This window comes from Saccostrea cucullata, unplaced genomic scaffold (assembly GCF_032062105.1).
Source record: "Saccostrea cucullata isolate Sc308-1 unplaced genomic scaffold, CSIRO_AGI_Scuc_v1 ctg4108, whole genome shotgun sequence".
NCBI lineage: Eukaryota > Metazoa > Mollusca > Bivalvia > Ostreida > Ostreidae > Saccostrea > Saccostrea cuccullata.
The window spans coordinates 16,610-34,509 of record NW_026938908.1 but is presented as its reverse complement, the minus strand read 5'-3'; the positions used below and the strand labels follow the sequence as shown (position 1 = coordinate 34,509).

The 17,900-nt window shown below is 33.0% G+C and overlaps 3 protein-coding genes across 3 annotated transcripts; all 3 read right to left on the bottom strand.

The window, feature by feature from the left end:
• Window positions 1-5,708: 5,708 nt before the first annotated feature.
• LOC134251757 (cysteine and tyrosine-rich protein 1-like) lies at window positions 5,709-8,216 on the bottom strand. Its single transcript, XM_062734172.1, has 4 exons — window positions 7,951-8,216; window positions 6,760-6,850; window positions 6,298-6,488; window positions 5,709-6,107 (listed from the first exon to the last, which is right to left on the bottom strand). The coding sequence occupies exons 1-4, from the start codon at window positions 8,006-8,008 to the stop codon at window positions 5,908-5,910; spliced, it is 540 nt and encodes a 179-aa protein (XP_062590156.1). The 5' UTR covers window positions 8,009-8,216; the 3' UTR covers window positions 5,709-5,907.
• A 959-nt stretch (window positions 8,217-9,175) lies between these two features.
• LOC134251763 (cysteine and tyrosine-rich protein 1-like) lies at window positions 9,176-11,259 on the bottom strand. The gene is made up of 4 exons (XM_062734177.1): window positions 11,250-11,259; window positions 10,010-10,088; window positions 9,699-9,868; window positions 9,176-9,327 (listed from the first exon to the last, which is right to left on the bottom strand). Exons 1-4 carry the CDS (start codon window positions 11,257-11,259, stop codon window positions 9,176-9,178), a joined length of 411 nt encoding a protein of 136 aa, XP_062590161.1.
• A 1,150-nt stretch (window positions 11,260-12,409) lies between these two features.
• Window positions 12,410-12,953, bottom strand: LOC134251762 (cysteine and tyrosine-rich protein 1-like). The gene is made up of 2 exons (XM_062734175.1): window positions 12,761-12,953; window positions 12,410-12,552 (listed from the first exon to the last, which is right to left on the bottom strand). The coding sequence occupies exons 1-2, from the start codon at window positions 12,951-12,953 to the stop codon at window positions 12,410-12,412; spliced, it is 336 nt and encodes a 111-aa protein (XP_062590159.1).
• Between the last annotated feature and the right edge of the window lie 4,947 nt (window positions 12,954-17,900).

Below are 17,900 nucleotides of genomic sequence, written 5' to 3'. Positions count from 1 at the left end.
TTACTTATGGTAAACATGGAGGACATTTAAAGCCCTTGCGCAACTTTCTCTTTTAAATAAAAAAAAAATGCACAATGTACCTGGTACACGTATGTTCATGAAATATGTGAAAGTGGGGAAAAGAAAACTCGTATTAATGCCATTTTTTATCTCATCAAAATCTCGAATTCAATTGCTTGTTAATTGAGGATGTCCGTCAATCCTTTGGGATCAATAACTCTAAAGTTAATCAATCCATTTAATTTATAATACTCCATCTTGTCTGAAATTGAAGAATGTTTTATTTTGAATTCTACGCATCTTAACATGCATCTAGGTAAAAAGAAGGTACAGCTAGTTTGGGCTTTATTGTGCCCCAAAAATTTAATGTTCTTAAAAAGCTATGAAATTGGCTTTAACAAAGTTGAAATGAATATGATATATCATTATAGAATATGGCATGAAGGAGGGCCGTTCTGGAAATATGAAGTCATCAATTTGGTACATTTGTAAGTTTAATGCAGGAAAGCTTCAGAATGACTCGTTTCTATGCTATTTTTTTTTTAGAAAATAATGTCTGCCACCATCGCCCACTTTAATTTTTGGATATATTATGTAAACTACTTTGAAAATTACATATCTCAAAATCTTTGTGGGCGACGGAGGCAGAGTTTGTTTACTGAAAGATTGATTGTAAATTGTTTAACATCCCTCTCGAGAATTTTTCACTCATATGGAGACGCCACCACTTGCCGGTGGAGAGCTGCAAATTTTGTCCAATACTCGGCACTCGGGGCCATTCAGCATGAAAGGACCTTTTTCGTGCCAGCACCTACTACGACACGGGACCTCGATTTATACGGTCTCATCGGAAGGTCCTACAGTGGGATTCGAACCCGCGACGTAAGGATTGACTCCTTACTTCGCGACTCTGGAGCAGACGCTCTAATTATGCGGGCGTCTGTTTACTAAAAGAAAATTCCACTGAAAATTGATGTCTTCAGCAACTTTTTATGTTAAGTTAATGACGTTACAATTAGAATTTAAAAGGTTATATGAGAAAAACGATTCGTGTATTCTTACTGCAAGGAATTCTCATGAATTAGAAAGAATGAATTTTAATTCTTTTATAATACTTTCACATTTTAGAAATATACATGGCTTAATTTGTAATAAAACTTTGCCTTGTAATAAACTGTACCTTGTTCAATTATATTGGATTTGTTGTTGCTACATGTATTTTTTATTGTAAGTTGTATTTATCAGTTGATGTCTATGATTTCTATTTCAGTTGTGTTGAAGCATGTGAAAGCGTCACTTAGTTACATGTACTTAGTAGATTATTTACATGTGTCCCTGTCTATCTGAAAAAATAATTAAATTACCTGTGAAATGACCAAAAACGATTTTTTAAAAACAATGTCAAGGAACAATTGCATATTTGTTTTGCTTGTTTTTCAATTTTAGTCTATTTACATGTATGAGCAATGTTGCACAATTAGAAATTACAAAATATTAATTTTACATAAATAATCAAGGCATTTAGTAAATTGCAAAATAATGTACATAAATGGTTTATAACAGATTGTACGAAAATGTATTTAAAAATTAATGAAATTAATGAAGACATAAACATGATAAATGACAAAATACATGTAATAAACAACGGAGATAATCATAAGAATAACAAGATGTGTTTGTGAAACACTGATGTCCCCGTATGGCAACATAGATTATAAATCAAACTTTCCTTAAATGCAAATTAAATATTTTGTTACCTAAAGTAGGGTCTTCTCACAAGAAATACAGTTGCGAAGTATGAAAGCCCTAACCCCACCTTTTCAAAAGTTATGCCCAAGGATTTTGAAAGGTAGTCAAACTCCAAGGTCAAAGGTTCAAAATTGTTAGATTCTTAAGAAACTTTAGAAAGATTTAATGTCACAAGGTTTACATATGTGAAGTATGGAAGCCCTAGCCCTAACCGTTCAAAAACAATTATGGCCAAGGTAAAAGTTTTTAAAAAGTAGGTCAAACTCCAAGGTCAAAAGGTCAAATTTGGTGGTAAAGAAAGGTTATGCTTCAAGGAATACACAAAAAGTTATGTGAAAAATGAATGTCATAGCTCCACCCAGTCAAAAGTAATGGGTAATGTTTATCTTAGTTTTTGCAGACAAAAAGACAGGGAGCAAATAGAGGGACGGAAACGACAAAAACTATATACCCCCGAACCGTTTATAACGGGGACATAAAAATGAGTGAAGGTTAAAATTTAATTTTTTTTTTCTTTTGCCTCTAAAATGCATATTATTTTAAGATTCCATTAATGGGCTGTGTGAATTGTTAAAAAGTGTTCCTAAATTCAAATTCTCTGAGTACCGTGGTGCTACGATATTTTGTGAGAACGCTTTAAAAACACCAAACACTTAAAATTATTCTACAGGAATCAATTAATAAAGATTATTTTCAGCGTCAGCTACTCAGTGGTATTCAAATGGCAAATCAAATTAAGTTTCCTAACACTTTGAGATATTATAAAAACAAATTTACATAAACTATATTTTGTTTAAAAAAAAACAAAATAAGACCAGGTTAGAGATGTTTGTAAAACACTTATGCCCCCCTCCCCCCAAAACTGTACATTTTCCAAGTCAAAGGGGCACAAATCTGTCAAAATGGTGCGATCGTACCCAAAACAGAGCTTGTGCTACACATGTAGATATTTATCTGATAATTTTGTATACTAAATTTTTCTTCAATATATGCAACGTTGTACGATTGTAACGAAAATGAACAAAAACTAAGTGGACCGACTGACCGACCAACCCACAGACAGCAGCAAAGCAATATGCCGTCCCTTCTTCGAAAGGGGGGGGGGCATAAAAATTGGTCAATACGAAGACAAATCTCATGAATATAGGTTAACCGACACGAAACTTGAGATTGCATTAATAAAATATGATTTCAAACAAACTTGGCTCAGAGTATCCTTCGTTGAGGAGGATTTAAGGGCCGAACCCTCGTCCAAGAGGATATAATTATGAATTAGAGATAAATGAATGGCATCTTTAAAAAAAAACTTTTTCCCAAGAACCAGTGGACCAGGAAAGATGAAACTCGAGTGGAAGCATCCTCGTGTATAGTGTAGATTAACATTTGTTCAAATAATGACCCGCGGGGGTAGGGGGCACAATGAGGTATCAAATTTAACAAAAACACTTAGGAAAAATCTTTTAGTTTAAAGTTAAGTCTTCTCAAAAACAGAATAGTCATTATTGGTCATAGTTATATGGAAGCATCCTCTAAAAGTGTAGATTCAAGTTTGTTCAAATCATGACCCCCTGTAGTGGGGTGGAGCCACAATGGTGGTGCATCGTTTAACATCTGTGGACACGTATAGGAAATAATGATAAAATATTCTTAAGAAAGGCAAAGCCATGATTAATCATATTCATATGGAAGCGTCTTCAGGTCTTATTGATTCAAATTTGGTCAAATCATTACCTTTAGGGGTGGGGTTGGGCTATAATGGGAGATAAATGTTTTTTTACAGAAATATATAGGAAAATATTGTTAGAATTATTCTTCTCAAGAATAGCAAAGCCATGATTGGTTATATTTATTTGAAAGCATCTTCAGGTAGTGTAGATTTAAGTTTGTTCAAATAATTACCCCGGGGTGGAATGGGGCACAAAGAGATCAAAGTTATAAACAGGAATATCTATGGAAAGAACTTTTTTACAAGAATAGGAAAACATTGATTAATCATATTGATATGGAGATATCCTCAGGTGAAAAGTCAAATTAGTTAAAATGCCCCCCCCCCTCCCAGGGATAGGGCTTGGCCACAACAGGGGTTAATTTTTTGCAAATGAATAAAAGAGATAAAAATCTTTTTTTCAAGAACAGCAAATTAAGCCATTTTGTTTTTCATGGGGAAGTATCATCAGGTAATTTAAAATTCTAGCCCCCCCCCCATTCCATGTAAACTTATTTCAAAACTGGACTGGTCTTTGCTTATTTCTCAGCCAATGTGCTCAGTTGAGCGATAAGTCCCATGTGCCTCTTGTCATTGTGTTGTTTAATTCTTAATAACTTCTCCCATCTCAATTCCATACAACAAAACATACATGTATATGTATTATTAGACAGACCCGGTCATGTTACATTATACACATGTATACACTTTTTAGCACAGGAATCTGACTTAGTGATGTTGTTACCCCCTTTTCATTTTATTTTTTGAAGCAAGACCTGCATGTGTGTCTCCGATTGTGAAGATTTCCCTGTTGACCTTAAGTTCTAATACCAATTCTCTTACCTAATATCTGAGCAAAGAAAACTGTTAATATTGTTCAGTCCATAGTTGAATTAAACCAAATCTTCTCTTGGATTTTCTGAATAATTCCTTGTCAAGTTTTTAATTCCTTGTTATCAGGTACCAATGCTTTTAAGTTTTTGTTGTAGACATATATCATTTATGCACTGTTGTTTATTATTGTTCACCCTTAGCGAATTTGATATACATTTTAAGCTCTTGTGCAACCTTTTCTGTTGAAACAAAACCCTTTAGAGCGAAAAATGAATATGGTACAAGTATGTCAATTAAAAATGTAAAGCAAGGAAAGAAATAACTCAAATCAAAAAATTTAAAGGAATCAAATTTCTGCATTCAAGTGTTTGTTAATTAAGGATGTCCGCTTCTCCTTCTGGATCAATTACTCTAAAATTAATCATTTTTAAAAATAATAATTGATGTTTAGTTTGAAAATGTAAAATTAAGCTTTATTTAATATCTATATTCATCTTAACATACAAGTTACTTTGAAACGATGCTGATAAGAAATAAAATAATTCCTTAATTTATAAAAGCACCAATGTTATCTTTTAGAGAAATTGAAAATTTATCGAAAAATTAAGCCGTTCCTTCGAAGGCAATGGTATTATAGTCACAATTCTGCATAATACCGGTGACAGCTGGTACAGGTTACTTAAATATAACTACATTGTGTACCTGTTGAAAAATAAAATAAGAGCATGCACTGCAAATCAAAAAATTCTCCTCGCAAAGAGCTTATCAATAGATCAATGCAGAATTCGACATAGAGCCCAATGCAAGTTACTGTACGTCGATTCCGTTTCGGACAGGATCTAACCCACAAACAAACACACCCTCTCACACGATTGCGTTACTACATGTACATCTCCCCCAGCTCAGTTCCGAGAGGATAAAATAATAAAGGTCTACAAAAATATTTTTGCTTTGTTTTTATTATATTCATCAACATTAACAATCGTAACAGTTTGCTTTTTGTCTATCTACTTTTTATGGAAGAAAAATAAATGAAAACTTGGCACAGAGGATAATATATCACGAACGTTATTGACTTTATAGTCCTAATCTCAAACCAATAAATTGTCTTGCAACACACATAGAAATGTAAGTAAATATATTTTTTTCCACATATCAATGACAATAAATCAGTAAAACCTGACTAAAAGTAACCACTTTTTGCTTTGCATTAGCAAATTCATAAACATTCAATGTTTTCAAATAAACTTAAGAGTTTTATTATCCTTCAGAAATCAAGCAATATGCAAAGCTCAAAATTAAAAAGAGGTATAATAATTGCATTGACTTTAAGGTGCGAAAACAAAAAAAAAAAATAAATAAAAGAACATGAAAATCGAAGACGAATACACTTCGAAAACTTTATCTTCTATTCCTAAATAAAATTTGGCTCAACAACAAATATATGTTACAAATAATATTTTGAAAAATTAATTTCAAAATGTATCAAAATTATGCATCAAAATCAAGAAGACACAAAATTTGGAAGAAAATGGGGAAAAATAACAGTTGTTTATAAAGTGTGAAATGACTCTCACTCTTGCAAAAAATACAACATGTCTTTCCATATTCAGTTCTTTCTATCTGTAGTTATGAGTTGTAGGAGGAGGGGCATTTATCACGTTGTTGTACTGGGGCGGAGGGTTCGGGGGGTAAGCGGGTTCGTTATACTGTGGGGCCGCGGGAGGGGGTTGGTATTCCGGTGGTGGGTTGTTCGTGTATGCTGGAGGCATCGTGGGTCCGACATTATTGGGTGGAGCCCCATTATATCCATAGCCATCTGGGAAAGAAAAAGCCCAAACATTTCACATTCAAAAACAATGGTCAATTTTGTATCAATATGGTGCAATTGCTGATATTTGATTGTTTCACTTAATTATTAATCAGCCAATATCTTGATTCATAATGAAAACTTCCTCAAAACATCAGGGGACAAGTGTAAAATGATAATTATTTTATTCACTACTTACTGTATGTCGTTGGCGTATTAATATACGTGACGTTTGTAGACACGCCTGTTCCAGGCTGGACTACACGACCTCTGACCCCAGTGGTTTTACATTTACACACAACAACACAGACGAAGACAATTACTCCGACTATACAGGCCAGCCCAAATAGTCCGCCCACAACAGCTCCGGCAATCGTCCCCGCGGAACCACTGAAAAAAAAACAAGTCAGAAACATACTCTTCAGAAATAGTTTATGTTGATTATAAAAATATAATGTATATACATGTAGTTGTGCAGTGACTTATATGAACTTTTTGAGGAGCTTTTATATATCATATGTTTATCATTTTTGTTAGAAAAAAATCAGCGGCAGATGAGATGAGTAGTAATAACTCTGATTATACTATCTTATGCAAAGTACCTAGTATATTTATACTTTATAATTTTTATAAGTATTATATTTGGAGTATTTGTACTTACTAGTAGTAATAATAATAGTAATAGTAGCATCTGTAACTGTAGTAGTAGTAGGAATAATAACAATAGGAACCCGCTGTGACATAACTGATATCTGCAATTTAATGATTAAAAAACAATAATTAATGCATGCAAAAAGTGGCACAATTCTAAACACCCAAAGATGTCAAAAACGTCAAATAAATAGTCAATCAAAAGGAAAAGAACTGCTAGTAGTTTTTCTTCTTTTGAAAAATATAAACGCCAAGGTACGCGGTACATGTACGGATCAAAGATCCAGTTTTCATTAGATTGAGTTGGATTGTTCTAGCGAAGGTATCTTTGTCATTTTAAGGCTGTGACTGTTCTGATCAGTGAAAGTATCATAACCTCTCAAGGTCAGTTAGACAAGGTCAAACCCGTTCCCTCCACAACTGGATTATTTTCATTATTTTACCAAAGAAACCCTGTCTAATGCATTTTACAGATAAAATATATACCTGTAACATATATATTCTAGTTTACCTCAGGGCCCAATAAATATATGTGACAGCGATTTAAAGGGACTAATAAAAAGCCTTTCTATACATTTATATTCAAAGTATACGTCTATATATATAAAGTTTACCGATGTCGCATTTGAAAATCGGTCCAAATTTCACCCTTTTAATCCCTCTCAAACATAAACACAATATACATTGTAAAGGTAGCGCTATTCAAGCTTCTTGTTAATTCCTAAGCCCCCCCCCCCCCCTCCCCCAAGATAAAATTACACAATGTGTATGTATATTTTTATACCTGAACTTTGAAGAATTTTAACAGGTTGAATAAAGCTCAGGAAGGAATAGGCTCATTCGTAAAATTCATCCTTAGATTCTTTTTTTTTATATAAAGTATGTCGATTCATGTGCCTCTTCTGGTAACATGACTGTGCATTGGTACATATGTATATATGTAACCCCCTACCCACCCACCCCCGTCCTTATCATGAATGGAATTGGGGAAAAGTTCGAAATTCCTTTTATTTTTTATACATGTATAACATCGACTAGTGAGAATAATTATATTTCAAAAAATGTTTCTTACATATATACGTAATAGGCGTAATATATACATACATGTAACAAACATGCATTTATATTGCACGTTAACTGGTAAAGCTTATTCAAAAAATATAATCTTTGATAAGTAATTAAAACAAAAACAAAAACTTACATAAAATCAAGGTTAAAAGCACCAGGAAAAGATAATTCCAAATCTTAAATTTCTCCATTTTGACACAGTCAGACAAATCTCAACATTGGCTGTCCCCTTGGTACGGACATAAACACACAGTTGACGTCACTCATATGTTTACAGAAATCTAAATACAGCTAAGCCGATTTTCTCTCGCGGAGAACCGATCTTGATCACGATTTTCTAATCATCCGTGACGAAAAAGGAGATGAGGACATTTAATTTTATTTCATATGAATAAAATACCTGAATAGAAATTGAAAAAGCGATCTCAATCAGACCCGTTATACAAATACCTGACAGGGCTGGAATAGTTCTCAAATCGACAATTAATTTAAAACGAGCCCAACATTTGATTTCTTCCTTTTTTATGATCAATGTAGACGCAGTTTTTGTTTTTATGACTGAGTTTAAATGTTACTTTAAAATCAAACAGAACAGACCTATGGATCGCTTAAAAATTGTGTGTGTCAAAAAGATATTTTAAACACCTCAATTTTTTTTCTAAGCGCTCTAAAGGCCTGTGTCTATTAAACAGCTCAATTTGTACCAACACCTCTCTCTCTCTCTCTCTCTCTCTCTCTCTCTCTCTATTTAGTTGCCTAACTGTATAACTGTAGCGTTGTAATTTTACATTTTTGTCGTAATTAAAATAGTATATAAAAAAACATTAGCAATACAGTGTTTAAAGTTGGCCTCTACCCCCCCCCCCCCCTTCAAGTTTGAGTTCTTCTTTTTTTTTTCTTTTCAACTTTTTCGAGGTACGTTTATTTTTTTTCTCTCTGACTGGCACCCCCATTTAAAAATGATGCTTCATGTACATGTATATGTACGTCACTAATAATTTAACGATATAAAACCGTATGATTGCGCAATACCAAAAATAACCTAATTCCTTTGTTCATTGTACATGTATATGATTTTATATTGTCGTTAACATAAACTGATGAGCAAAACGTAATCAGACATAAATATATTTTTTATTGCTTTCGATAAAAAAAGTATGTGGTCATTTTAATCAAAATTACCTTCCGATCCGGTTTGAAGGTATAAAGTTTTAATCAAATTTAAAGATACGATTTACAGTGATGAGTATTTTCAGTATTTCACACCAGACACATTCTATTAAGCAAACCAATTTCCCAGTTCATCAAACACATACAATGTATAAATCACTAGTATTTTCATAGTCCTAGGCCTGTGTTCAGTACGGCGCCATTCCGTACTGATTTGGCGGTGGATTTGGTGGTGGGTATACAGCTCCCGTGGGTGGTGGGGGCGGCGGTGGGTACTGTCCTGGGGGGTAGGCGGGGTTACTTTCATAGGCTGGTGGTGGGGGCATATTATACATCCCACCTAAAAAAATTATAATAATATTTAAAAAATAAAGTAATAAATGAATCTGAAAGCTTCAGAAATTAATACCTATGTGTGACTACCTGTATGTTAAAATATACAACAATGTATGCTTTATCAAAAATTCCTAGGGAAAATAAAGAAGTCTAAATACTAGTATGTTAAATCTAAAGTTATTAGTATAGAAAATTTTGCAAAAATTTCACAGAAAAAATCTTCAACAATATCTTTGTTAGCTCAACAAATTTTTGAGGGAGAGAAAAATGTTTTATTTCAAAGGTCATTTATTGCAAATTTAAAAAGTCCCTGGCTAAATATTCTCTTTCATCAATTAGGAAAATATCTGAAATAAGAATAAACTATGACGTCACCTGCTGGTGGTGGCGGTTGGTGTACAGTGGTGACGGTGGTGCTTGGTGTAATATTAGTCACTCGTGTTCGATTCGCCGCTTGTTTCTTGCATATTACAATGATCACAAAAACCACAATTCCCGTACAAACGATAGCCCCAGCAATCGCTCCACCAATCACATCGTAGCCTCTGTTATAAAAATGTATCGAAATTTATGATTAGTCTATGGTTACTTTTTTCCAAAGGAATTTTTAAAATATATTTTTTTGTAGATACATAATTTGAAAAAAGAATACATGTATCCGACATGAAATGGAAGTGTTTACTCACGTGGTATAGGTATAGTAGCAGTAGTAATAGGAATAATAGTAGGAATAGAAACAGTAGGAACCGGATACTGTTTGGAAAACTGGAAAACAGAAAAAAATCTATAAAAGCCTATTTATCATAACCCAGCTTGACAAGAGGGGTATATCTGCCTATTGGTTTTTTTTTTTTTTTAATTTTTTTTATATTAAATTGCCCCCCCCCCCCCTTTATATCCTCTTCAAATTTTGTGCTTTATAATGAGAAGTACAGTACTGAGATAATGAACGGTATTCAAGCTCAAAAGTCAATCAAACATTACAAAAAAGGAGCGGAGCAAACGATCAGAGGTGGGATTAGATGCCATGGAGTAGTGAGCATTCCCTGGCGACCGGTCACAATAAAAAAAAAATTCACAAGTTACAAAAGTATTACCTTGCGAAACAATTTAAACTCAGAATACTAAATCTGAATGCTATCATTGTTGTCTTTAGATTTTTATAAAGCCTCGTTTTCTTTTGTAAAGTTATTTTTGTGTTGTAAATGTTGAATTTACTAAGAGAGGGGGGGGGGTGTTACAAAATTTAAAACATGGTTTATGATTAACTGTTAATTAAAATGTAGACATTGTCGCTACATGTAAATGTTTATTAAACGGACAAAATCCTTGAAAAAGCTGCATGACCAGTGAACATTTATTTTTTAAAAAGAAATTTATACTTGTCAAATTTTCATTGTGCGTGACTGTGGTTTTTTTTTTTTTTTTTTTTTTTTTTTTGCTTTGATAGATAAAATGATGGAATTGTCACTTCTAATAATTTAAGTTAGGAAAGTAACTTTTGTAAGCCCTATGTAATGCAAATTTCCCTCCAAGACGTTTTATATATGAACACTCAAACGATATAACTAAAGGACATGGACAAAAACATAGTATATGTATAGAAATTTAAAATTAAAAAAAAAAAATAGTCTTATATCAAAAGTTATTTTACAGCTTATGAAGGATATGAATAATTTATTTTAAAATAGAAATAAAAAAACTTACATGTACACAATAAAAAGGTGAGCAGCCAAATACTTGTTAGAGATAAATTTCCAACTTCCATTATTTTCATTCCAGTTCCAAAGAGGAAAAAAAACAATTATGAAGATGTCTGAAAACTGATCAGTTGATTGTTTATCGATGTTCCATAGTTTCAAATTGTCCTTTTGTAGGTCACAGGGAAAAATTAAATCAAATTCGTAAAACAAACAATGACCATACCTCCAACCATATTTTATATGTAAAATGGACACCCTTTAAATTTCTATGTATTTTTCGGCTTAGTGTACCAAGAAGACAAACGTGAAATCTAGACGCTGTAAGTTTAATAAGGTCATTGTAATAAACGACATGCTTTTCTATCAAGAAAGTCAGCACAGAATAAGTGGATAAAGAAAATAATTCAGTGGCTAGAGGTCCCGGGAATGGGATGTGGGTGGGGGACCATCAAGCTTTGGTAGTGCAATTTTCAGTATACCTGTATTTTCCCCATTGCCGACCTTGAAAAAAAGGAGCATTGTCTTTTTGGTCTGCTAGTAATCTAGGTGCAGATCCATTTTTTTCAGACCAGCGAGCTAGAGATATGCAAAATTAATATTGATATTTGGTATAAGGGCTGGTGAAAGTCGTGGGTCTTAATGCAGACCCCATAAAACTACGATATATGCAAAAGATTGCAATTGGTGTATTCCAAAACAAAAAAGGATTCTTATACTAAGATATTAATTAAATAGAAATGCTTTAATAAAATATTTACTATTTAAAAGCATAGACAGTATATCAACACAAACTTGTTCTCTCAAACATAAACAATTCATATAAAACGATAAATACATCGAAATACAGGACAGTACTCATTTGATAAAGTTTGCAACAACAGAAAGTGAACGAATCAAATCTAACATACATACAGTAATAAAAACCATGAAACTTTCAGTGGTACTTTTTCAAACATGAAATTTTTACTCCTAAAATAACTTGATTGTATAGATTTTTTTTCCAAACAAGGTTTAGTCGTCATGACTGGTTGAAATATCTGACAAAAATTAAATTATTAGACATACTGGTACATGAATGTACTTTCGTGAAACCTTTTTTTTGTGTTCTCATTAACTAGGCTGAATTTGGTTAATTTTCACACAGAGTGGGGATTTCTAAGATACTTTATGTTTCTTTTAATACATAACAAAAAGTACGAGAATAAAGTATTTGCGAAAAGACTGGCGCATTAAAGGACTGAAATAAAGAAATCGTGAATACAAAGTGCTTTACAGAATTCAAGCATAAAAAACAAAGTTTTTTGATTCAGAACATAAAAAAATCAAAAGATAAAGTATTTCCAGAGGACCCACGCATCTTCATTGGTGTTGTGTTTCGTGGGTCTAGTATTTAGTCGGAGGGTAGGCCGGAGGTGGGTAGCCAGCCCCGGGGCCTGGAGGGGGTGGATAGTTATTTGGGGGAGGTGGGTACCCAGCATTAGGGTTGGGTGGCTGCGACATTCCCGGACCACCGTATCCATATCCGCCTGAAAAATTAAACCAATATTATCATTAAATTGATATATAACATTTTTGATAGAAGAAACAGGAGCCTTATTTATATTGAATTTTGTGTATTTATTTAGAAAAAAAATGAAAACAACAATGTCTTGCAAATAGGGAAAATAATCACTGGCTAAATAATAGCTCTAAGTAAATTTGTAAATGTTTTTAGAAGGAAATGTATGACGTCACCTGCTGGCGGTGGTGGCGGTTGTTGCACGGTGGTGACTGTGGTGCTTGGCGTGGTGTTAATCACACGGCCTCGAGTCGCCGCTTGTTTCTTACATACTATAATGACCACTACTACAATCACTACAGTAACAAAGATAGCCCCAACAATCGCCCCCGCAATCACTCCGCCATCTCTGTTATAAAACAAATGCATTATTTCATAAGAAATAAGTTACAGGGGCACTTTTACTGAATGTTTCCATAATGATATTGAGAATTGAAGAAACTGGAAGGATGGAAGCTAGAAGGGTTGCTAATTTGAAAACAATCTCACACAAACACCCTCTCACACACCCTTGCACCCACACGCCCCCCCCCCCACACACACACAGAGAGGAGAGAGAGATTATATGATATCATACTGGGAATGGAAGCAATAACGAAAAAAATCGAATCATGAAAGATATAAAGTGAAGAAGTTAATGTTGGCGCAGTAGTAAGCAAAATCAAGAACCTTTTAGGTAAGATAGCAAAAACAGTATCTACATGGTTTCAACGCTTGAAAAAATATCTTTCAATGAGTCGTCGTTAGAGATAGAGTCCAAAGATTTTTTTACGTACAATGTACACTCTGTAATTTTATATTGATACTTACGTGGTATAGGTACTAGTATAAAGAGTCGTGCAGTAGTAATAGGCATAGTACGATGAATAATAACAGTAGGAACCGGACACGGTCTGAAAATCTGTGAAAAAGGAAAAGTTATATCAAAGTTTATTCATTTCAATTGCAATGATATTCATATATTGAGGGCATCATTGACTATGCTAGCCTCCAAAGGATAAAATATTGCCCGACGCGGAGGAGAGGACAATTTTTTTCATTCCGAGGAGGCTAACATAATTAATGTTGCCCCAAAACACAGTCAATAATTGTTTTGTTCTATAAAAACGAATCAATAAAATTAGAATTTCTTAAATAAATTATCAGCATCTGGACTGTAGATCTAGTGCTAGCGATTCTTTTGTTCCTTATATTCTGGTTTAAGAAATCGCGACAGTATCATTACGTTTTCCGATCAGAATTTAAATCAAAATCTAGTCGGAAAAACTTTTCCGGTCAATAGCGAATAAAAATTGACCGTCAATATTTTTCGAAGAGCTTATATCAACTTTGTCGACTTTTCTATTTATAGAGAATATATGGACTATTCTTTATACTGAATATCATTTATGATAAAAACTGAAAATTATCACACTAATTATCTGAAACTAGAGTGTTCTAGTGCACATTGAATTGCCTGTAAAAATGATTACCCTGGCTTTAACATTTTTTTTATTTATCAAGAAGCGTTGAGTGAAGAGAGGGAAAATTAAATTTGATTTGATATGAGTGCATTTTGTCTATTTATAACATTCAAAGACAAGAGTGGCAAGGCTATGATACAATCATAGCAACTTCGGGATTTTTAAATGCCTGGTAACTCTTGAAAAGTATTACAATTGTAATATATGATCGCTATATTTATCAAGACAAGAGGTTTTTGACATGGGATACAGTGCTCGGCTCAGAATCTTAAGCCCCATTGTTCTCCTTCAAATTTATAATCCGAAAAAGATATGTGTCCCAATATTATTTCCCATTCCAAAGTGAACCATGAAATAGGAAATAATATTGGACATGATTTGAACTATTTCAGAATTTACACGACCTCAGAATTCTATATTGTACCACCTTCTTATCTCTCTTCTGACCCAGGGGTTCTCGAGAAGAAGATTGTTACAGAATCTATCCCTTATATTTCAATGTAAAGCTTCAATCACCTGTTTTGGACACACTCTGTCCACGGAGTTCATGATTTAAGTAATTATAAGATAATGACATTGTCCTATAATGGTGAGACAAAAACATAGTGCAAATAACTTTAATATACCAATAAGCCTAATATTGAAATTTATTTTACAACTTAGGAACGATACGAATAATTGAAAATTTAGTAATTAAAAAAACTCACATGTACACATCAAGGAGATGAGCAATCCTAGGCTTGGTGCAGGTAGAATTCCTATTTTCCCCATATTTACTCTTATTCCAATGTAATAGATTGGAAAAGATGATCAAAACTAATCGGTGGCTAGTTTGTAGGAGTCCCAGTAATTGCAAAATGGTCCAACTGGGGGTCACAAGAAAAATTTAAACTCAAATGCGCAAGACAAATAATGACTATATCTCCAACCATATTTTTTATGTGAAATGGACACGCTTTAAATTTCTTTGTGTATTTCGAATGAGTGTAACAATCAGAAAAGAGTAAACATTCATCATAAGTACATGAGGGTTGTGTATATATTTTGTTAAAGTCACTTTACACTTGCTTTAGTCATGATTATTTATGGCCTCTTGAAAAATCAGGGATTAATAATTCAAAATTGCATAATACAGGTGTAGTGCTTTGGATAGCTTGTCAATGGACAGTTTTCGGTATTCTTTTTTCGTTTGTTTTCCTTTGGTATGCTTTTTACTTTTCTTTATAAAACAACATGACTATTAGATTGATTATGGCTGAATGTGTTTGAAACGTATCAATATTACATGTATATGAAGATTTTTTTATTCATCTCGAAACACTTTAAATTTGTTAATTCATGTACTCCGGAAATACTTGAATTTTTGACATTCTTTCATCGTGACTTGTTTTGAATATTGCAAAATATATCAGTGAAAATTCTGTAATTTTTTTTATTTAAAATTTTTTACACAATATGAATATACATGTACTTTGTTATTGTATAACACAAATGGACGAGAAACAAGCTTTTACAACTTACAAGTTCTCCTCTTGGTGTTAGTAAAGTTGATTCAGTTAAGTACAATTGTCATTATTATTACAAAATAAATAATAATATTTGTAAGTGCAATAAATAAATTGAAATTCTATTTATATCTTTATTTTTACAGTATACCATTTTACCAGGATGCATGTCTGTTTTAATAAAAATGAAAGTTAACATTAAAGGTTGCCAAAGAAATATAGCTTTTAGCTTTTTATATTTATTACATTTTCATTGTTATCTTTAGTTAACAAATATTGGGAAACAACTTGGAAGTTGTTTGGACATTAAATCTAGAAAAATATGCTTGATTGAGTTTAAATCATTTAGAAACAACTTGGAATTAAGTCATTTGAAACCATTTTGAAATTTGTTCACATACTCCGATTGGTGATTTAAACTTCCAAACAAAGAATTCTTCTAAAAATACTAGACTAGTATTCTTAAAGTTAAACCTTTCAGCTTACACAGATGTAGTTCTACGCGGTATAGCTCAACAATCGGAAGAATTGAGGTTGAAATACGTATACAGTATAACGAAGAAATTTTGACCATGCTTTTCATCAGGCATGAATCTAAAACTATGACTTCGACCAAGATGTCTTTTTGTTTTTTGAAAAGTTGTAAAATTTTAGTTTCTCAACGCGAAACACAGCGGCATCGAAACAACTGATCAAATTATATCCAGTTATGATATAGACGACATTCATTTTGGACAATGATTTTGCATTGGCTTATATAAGTTATTATTTATATAAAATACAAAAAATAACCTTTACGTGACATGTATTATTCATATCCAATATTTGTCATTTTATTGATTTTGTTATGTAACAAGTTTTAATTATACATGTACCTAGTTCTGTGTAACCCTGCTACGTGCATGTAGCTAACTATACCCAAACCACAGTTTGGACTTTTTGGCTAATCAGTGCACGTGGCTCCTCATCTTGTGTGATAATTTTTTCATATTTTATTGAAAGGAGAAGCCACACAAAATTTCAAAGAAAATTAGGAGGTACGTCCAGTGCACGATGTTTTTTCGATATTGTCGACATCGCAGTGAAGTACCAGTCCTCCTAATATCATAACATATTCAACATGACAATGCTGGATATAATACCTTTGTTTATCTCTCTATATTTTACTTTCTTAAGCGATAATGAGTCCACACCATGTAAACATTGCCTTCCCGTTTTCTGTTGTTCACATCGTTCACATCGTCGACATCGCAATGTTGGTCGATATCGAGTCGACATTGTGTCAACATTGCCCTTCTTCCTTTTCTTGTTTACATCGTTCACATCGTTGACATCGCAGTGTTGGTCGATATCGAGTCAACATCTTGTCAACATTGCCCTTTTCAAAAAATCTTGTTTACATCGCTCACATCGTCGACACAGCCACGTTGGTCGATATTGTGTGAATATTGCAATCTTATTCTCTTGTCTACATATTTGTGTTGGCCTATATGAAGTCGACATCATGTCAACATTACGTTTCCTTTTATATTTATCTATCTTGGTTTAATTGTTGACAACACATTTAACGCATAACATCATATTATATAAGTGACGTATATTATTTTCCTTCACAATAGAAATAATACCGGTATACCGGTATTTAAAGCAATATCGCATCGACATTGTTTACATTGCGATGTCGACGATGTCGACAGGTAGAAACAAGACCAATGTAGACGATGTAAACGCGATATCGTTTCAACACTGTTTACATTGCGATGTCGACGATGTCGACATACAATGTAGAAATAAAAACAATGTAGACGATGTACACGCGATATCGCATCAACATTGTTTACATTGCGATGTCTTCATATAGAAACAATAACAATGTAGACGAAAGAAACGCGATATTGCATTAACATTGTTTACATTGCGAAGTCGACAATGTTGACATACAGTGAAAAAATTATAAAAATGTAGACGTTGTAAAAGGGATATCGCATCAACATCGTGTACACTGCAATGTTTTCATAATAAATAAAAAAAAATGTAGACAATCTAATCACAATATCGTGTCAACATTGTCGTTATTGCGATGTCGAGAATATCGAACTGATAAAGTGAACTGGACATGAATGAAAATTAGTTTCATTTTTATGGACTAGTTTCATTATCTTCGTGTGCGTTACACGTCGATCGACCTTTGTAAGATTAAAAAAATTGTAATTCCTTGGAATAAATGAATTTCACTTTAGTTAACATTGCATTTCATTTAAGATACGATTTTATATAGATCTTTCTACAATTTCAAGATCAAAATTATATCTAAAAATCCACTTTATATTGTTTGGCATTTGTAAACC

What these genes read in the sequence shown, in the direction of transcription:
- LOC134251757 (XM_062734172.1), bottom strand. Translation starts at nt 8,008, where the DNA reads ATGGAGAAATTTAAGATTTGGAATTATCTTTTCCTGGTGCTTTTAACC. An exon ending in TACTATTATTATTACTACTA is followed by an intron (nt 6,489 to 6,759) that starts GTAAGTACAAAT and finishes TTTTTTTTTCAG; the next exon opens with TGGTTCCGCGGGGACGATTG. An exon ending in TAATACGCCAACGACATACA is followed by an intron (nt 6,108 to 6,297) that starts GTAAGTAGTGAA and finishes TTTCTTTCCCAG; the next exon opens with ATGGCTATGGATATAATGGG.
- LOC134251763 (XM_062734177.1), bottom strand. An exon ending in TGCTACTATACCTATACCAC is followed by an intron (nt 9,869 to 10,009) that starts GTGAGTAAACAC and finishes TTTTTATAACAG; the next exon opens with AGGCTACGATGTGATTGGTG. An exon ending in CCAACCGCCACCACCAGCAG is followed by an intron (nt 9,328 to 9,698) that starts GTGACGTCATAG and finishes TAATTTTTTTAG; the next exon opens with GTGGGATGTATAATATGCCC.
- LOC134251762 (XM_062734175.1), bottom strand. Translation starts at nt 12,953, where the DNA reads ATGCATTTGTTTTATAACAGAGATGGCGGAGTGATTGCGGGGGCGATT. An exon ending in ACCGCCACCACCGCCAGCAG is followed by an intron (nt 12,553 to 12,760) that starts GTGACGTCATAC and finishes TTAATTTTTCAG; the next exon opens with GCGGATATGGATACGGTGGT.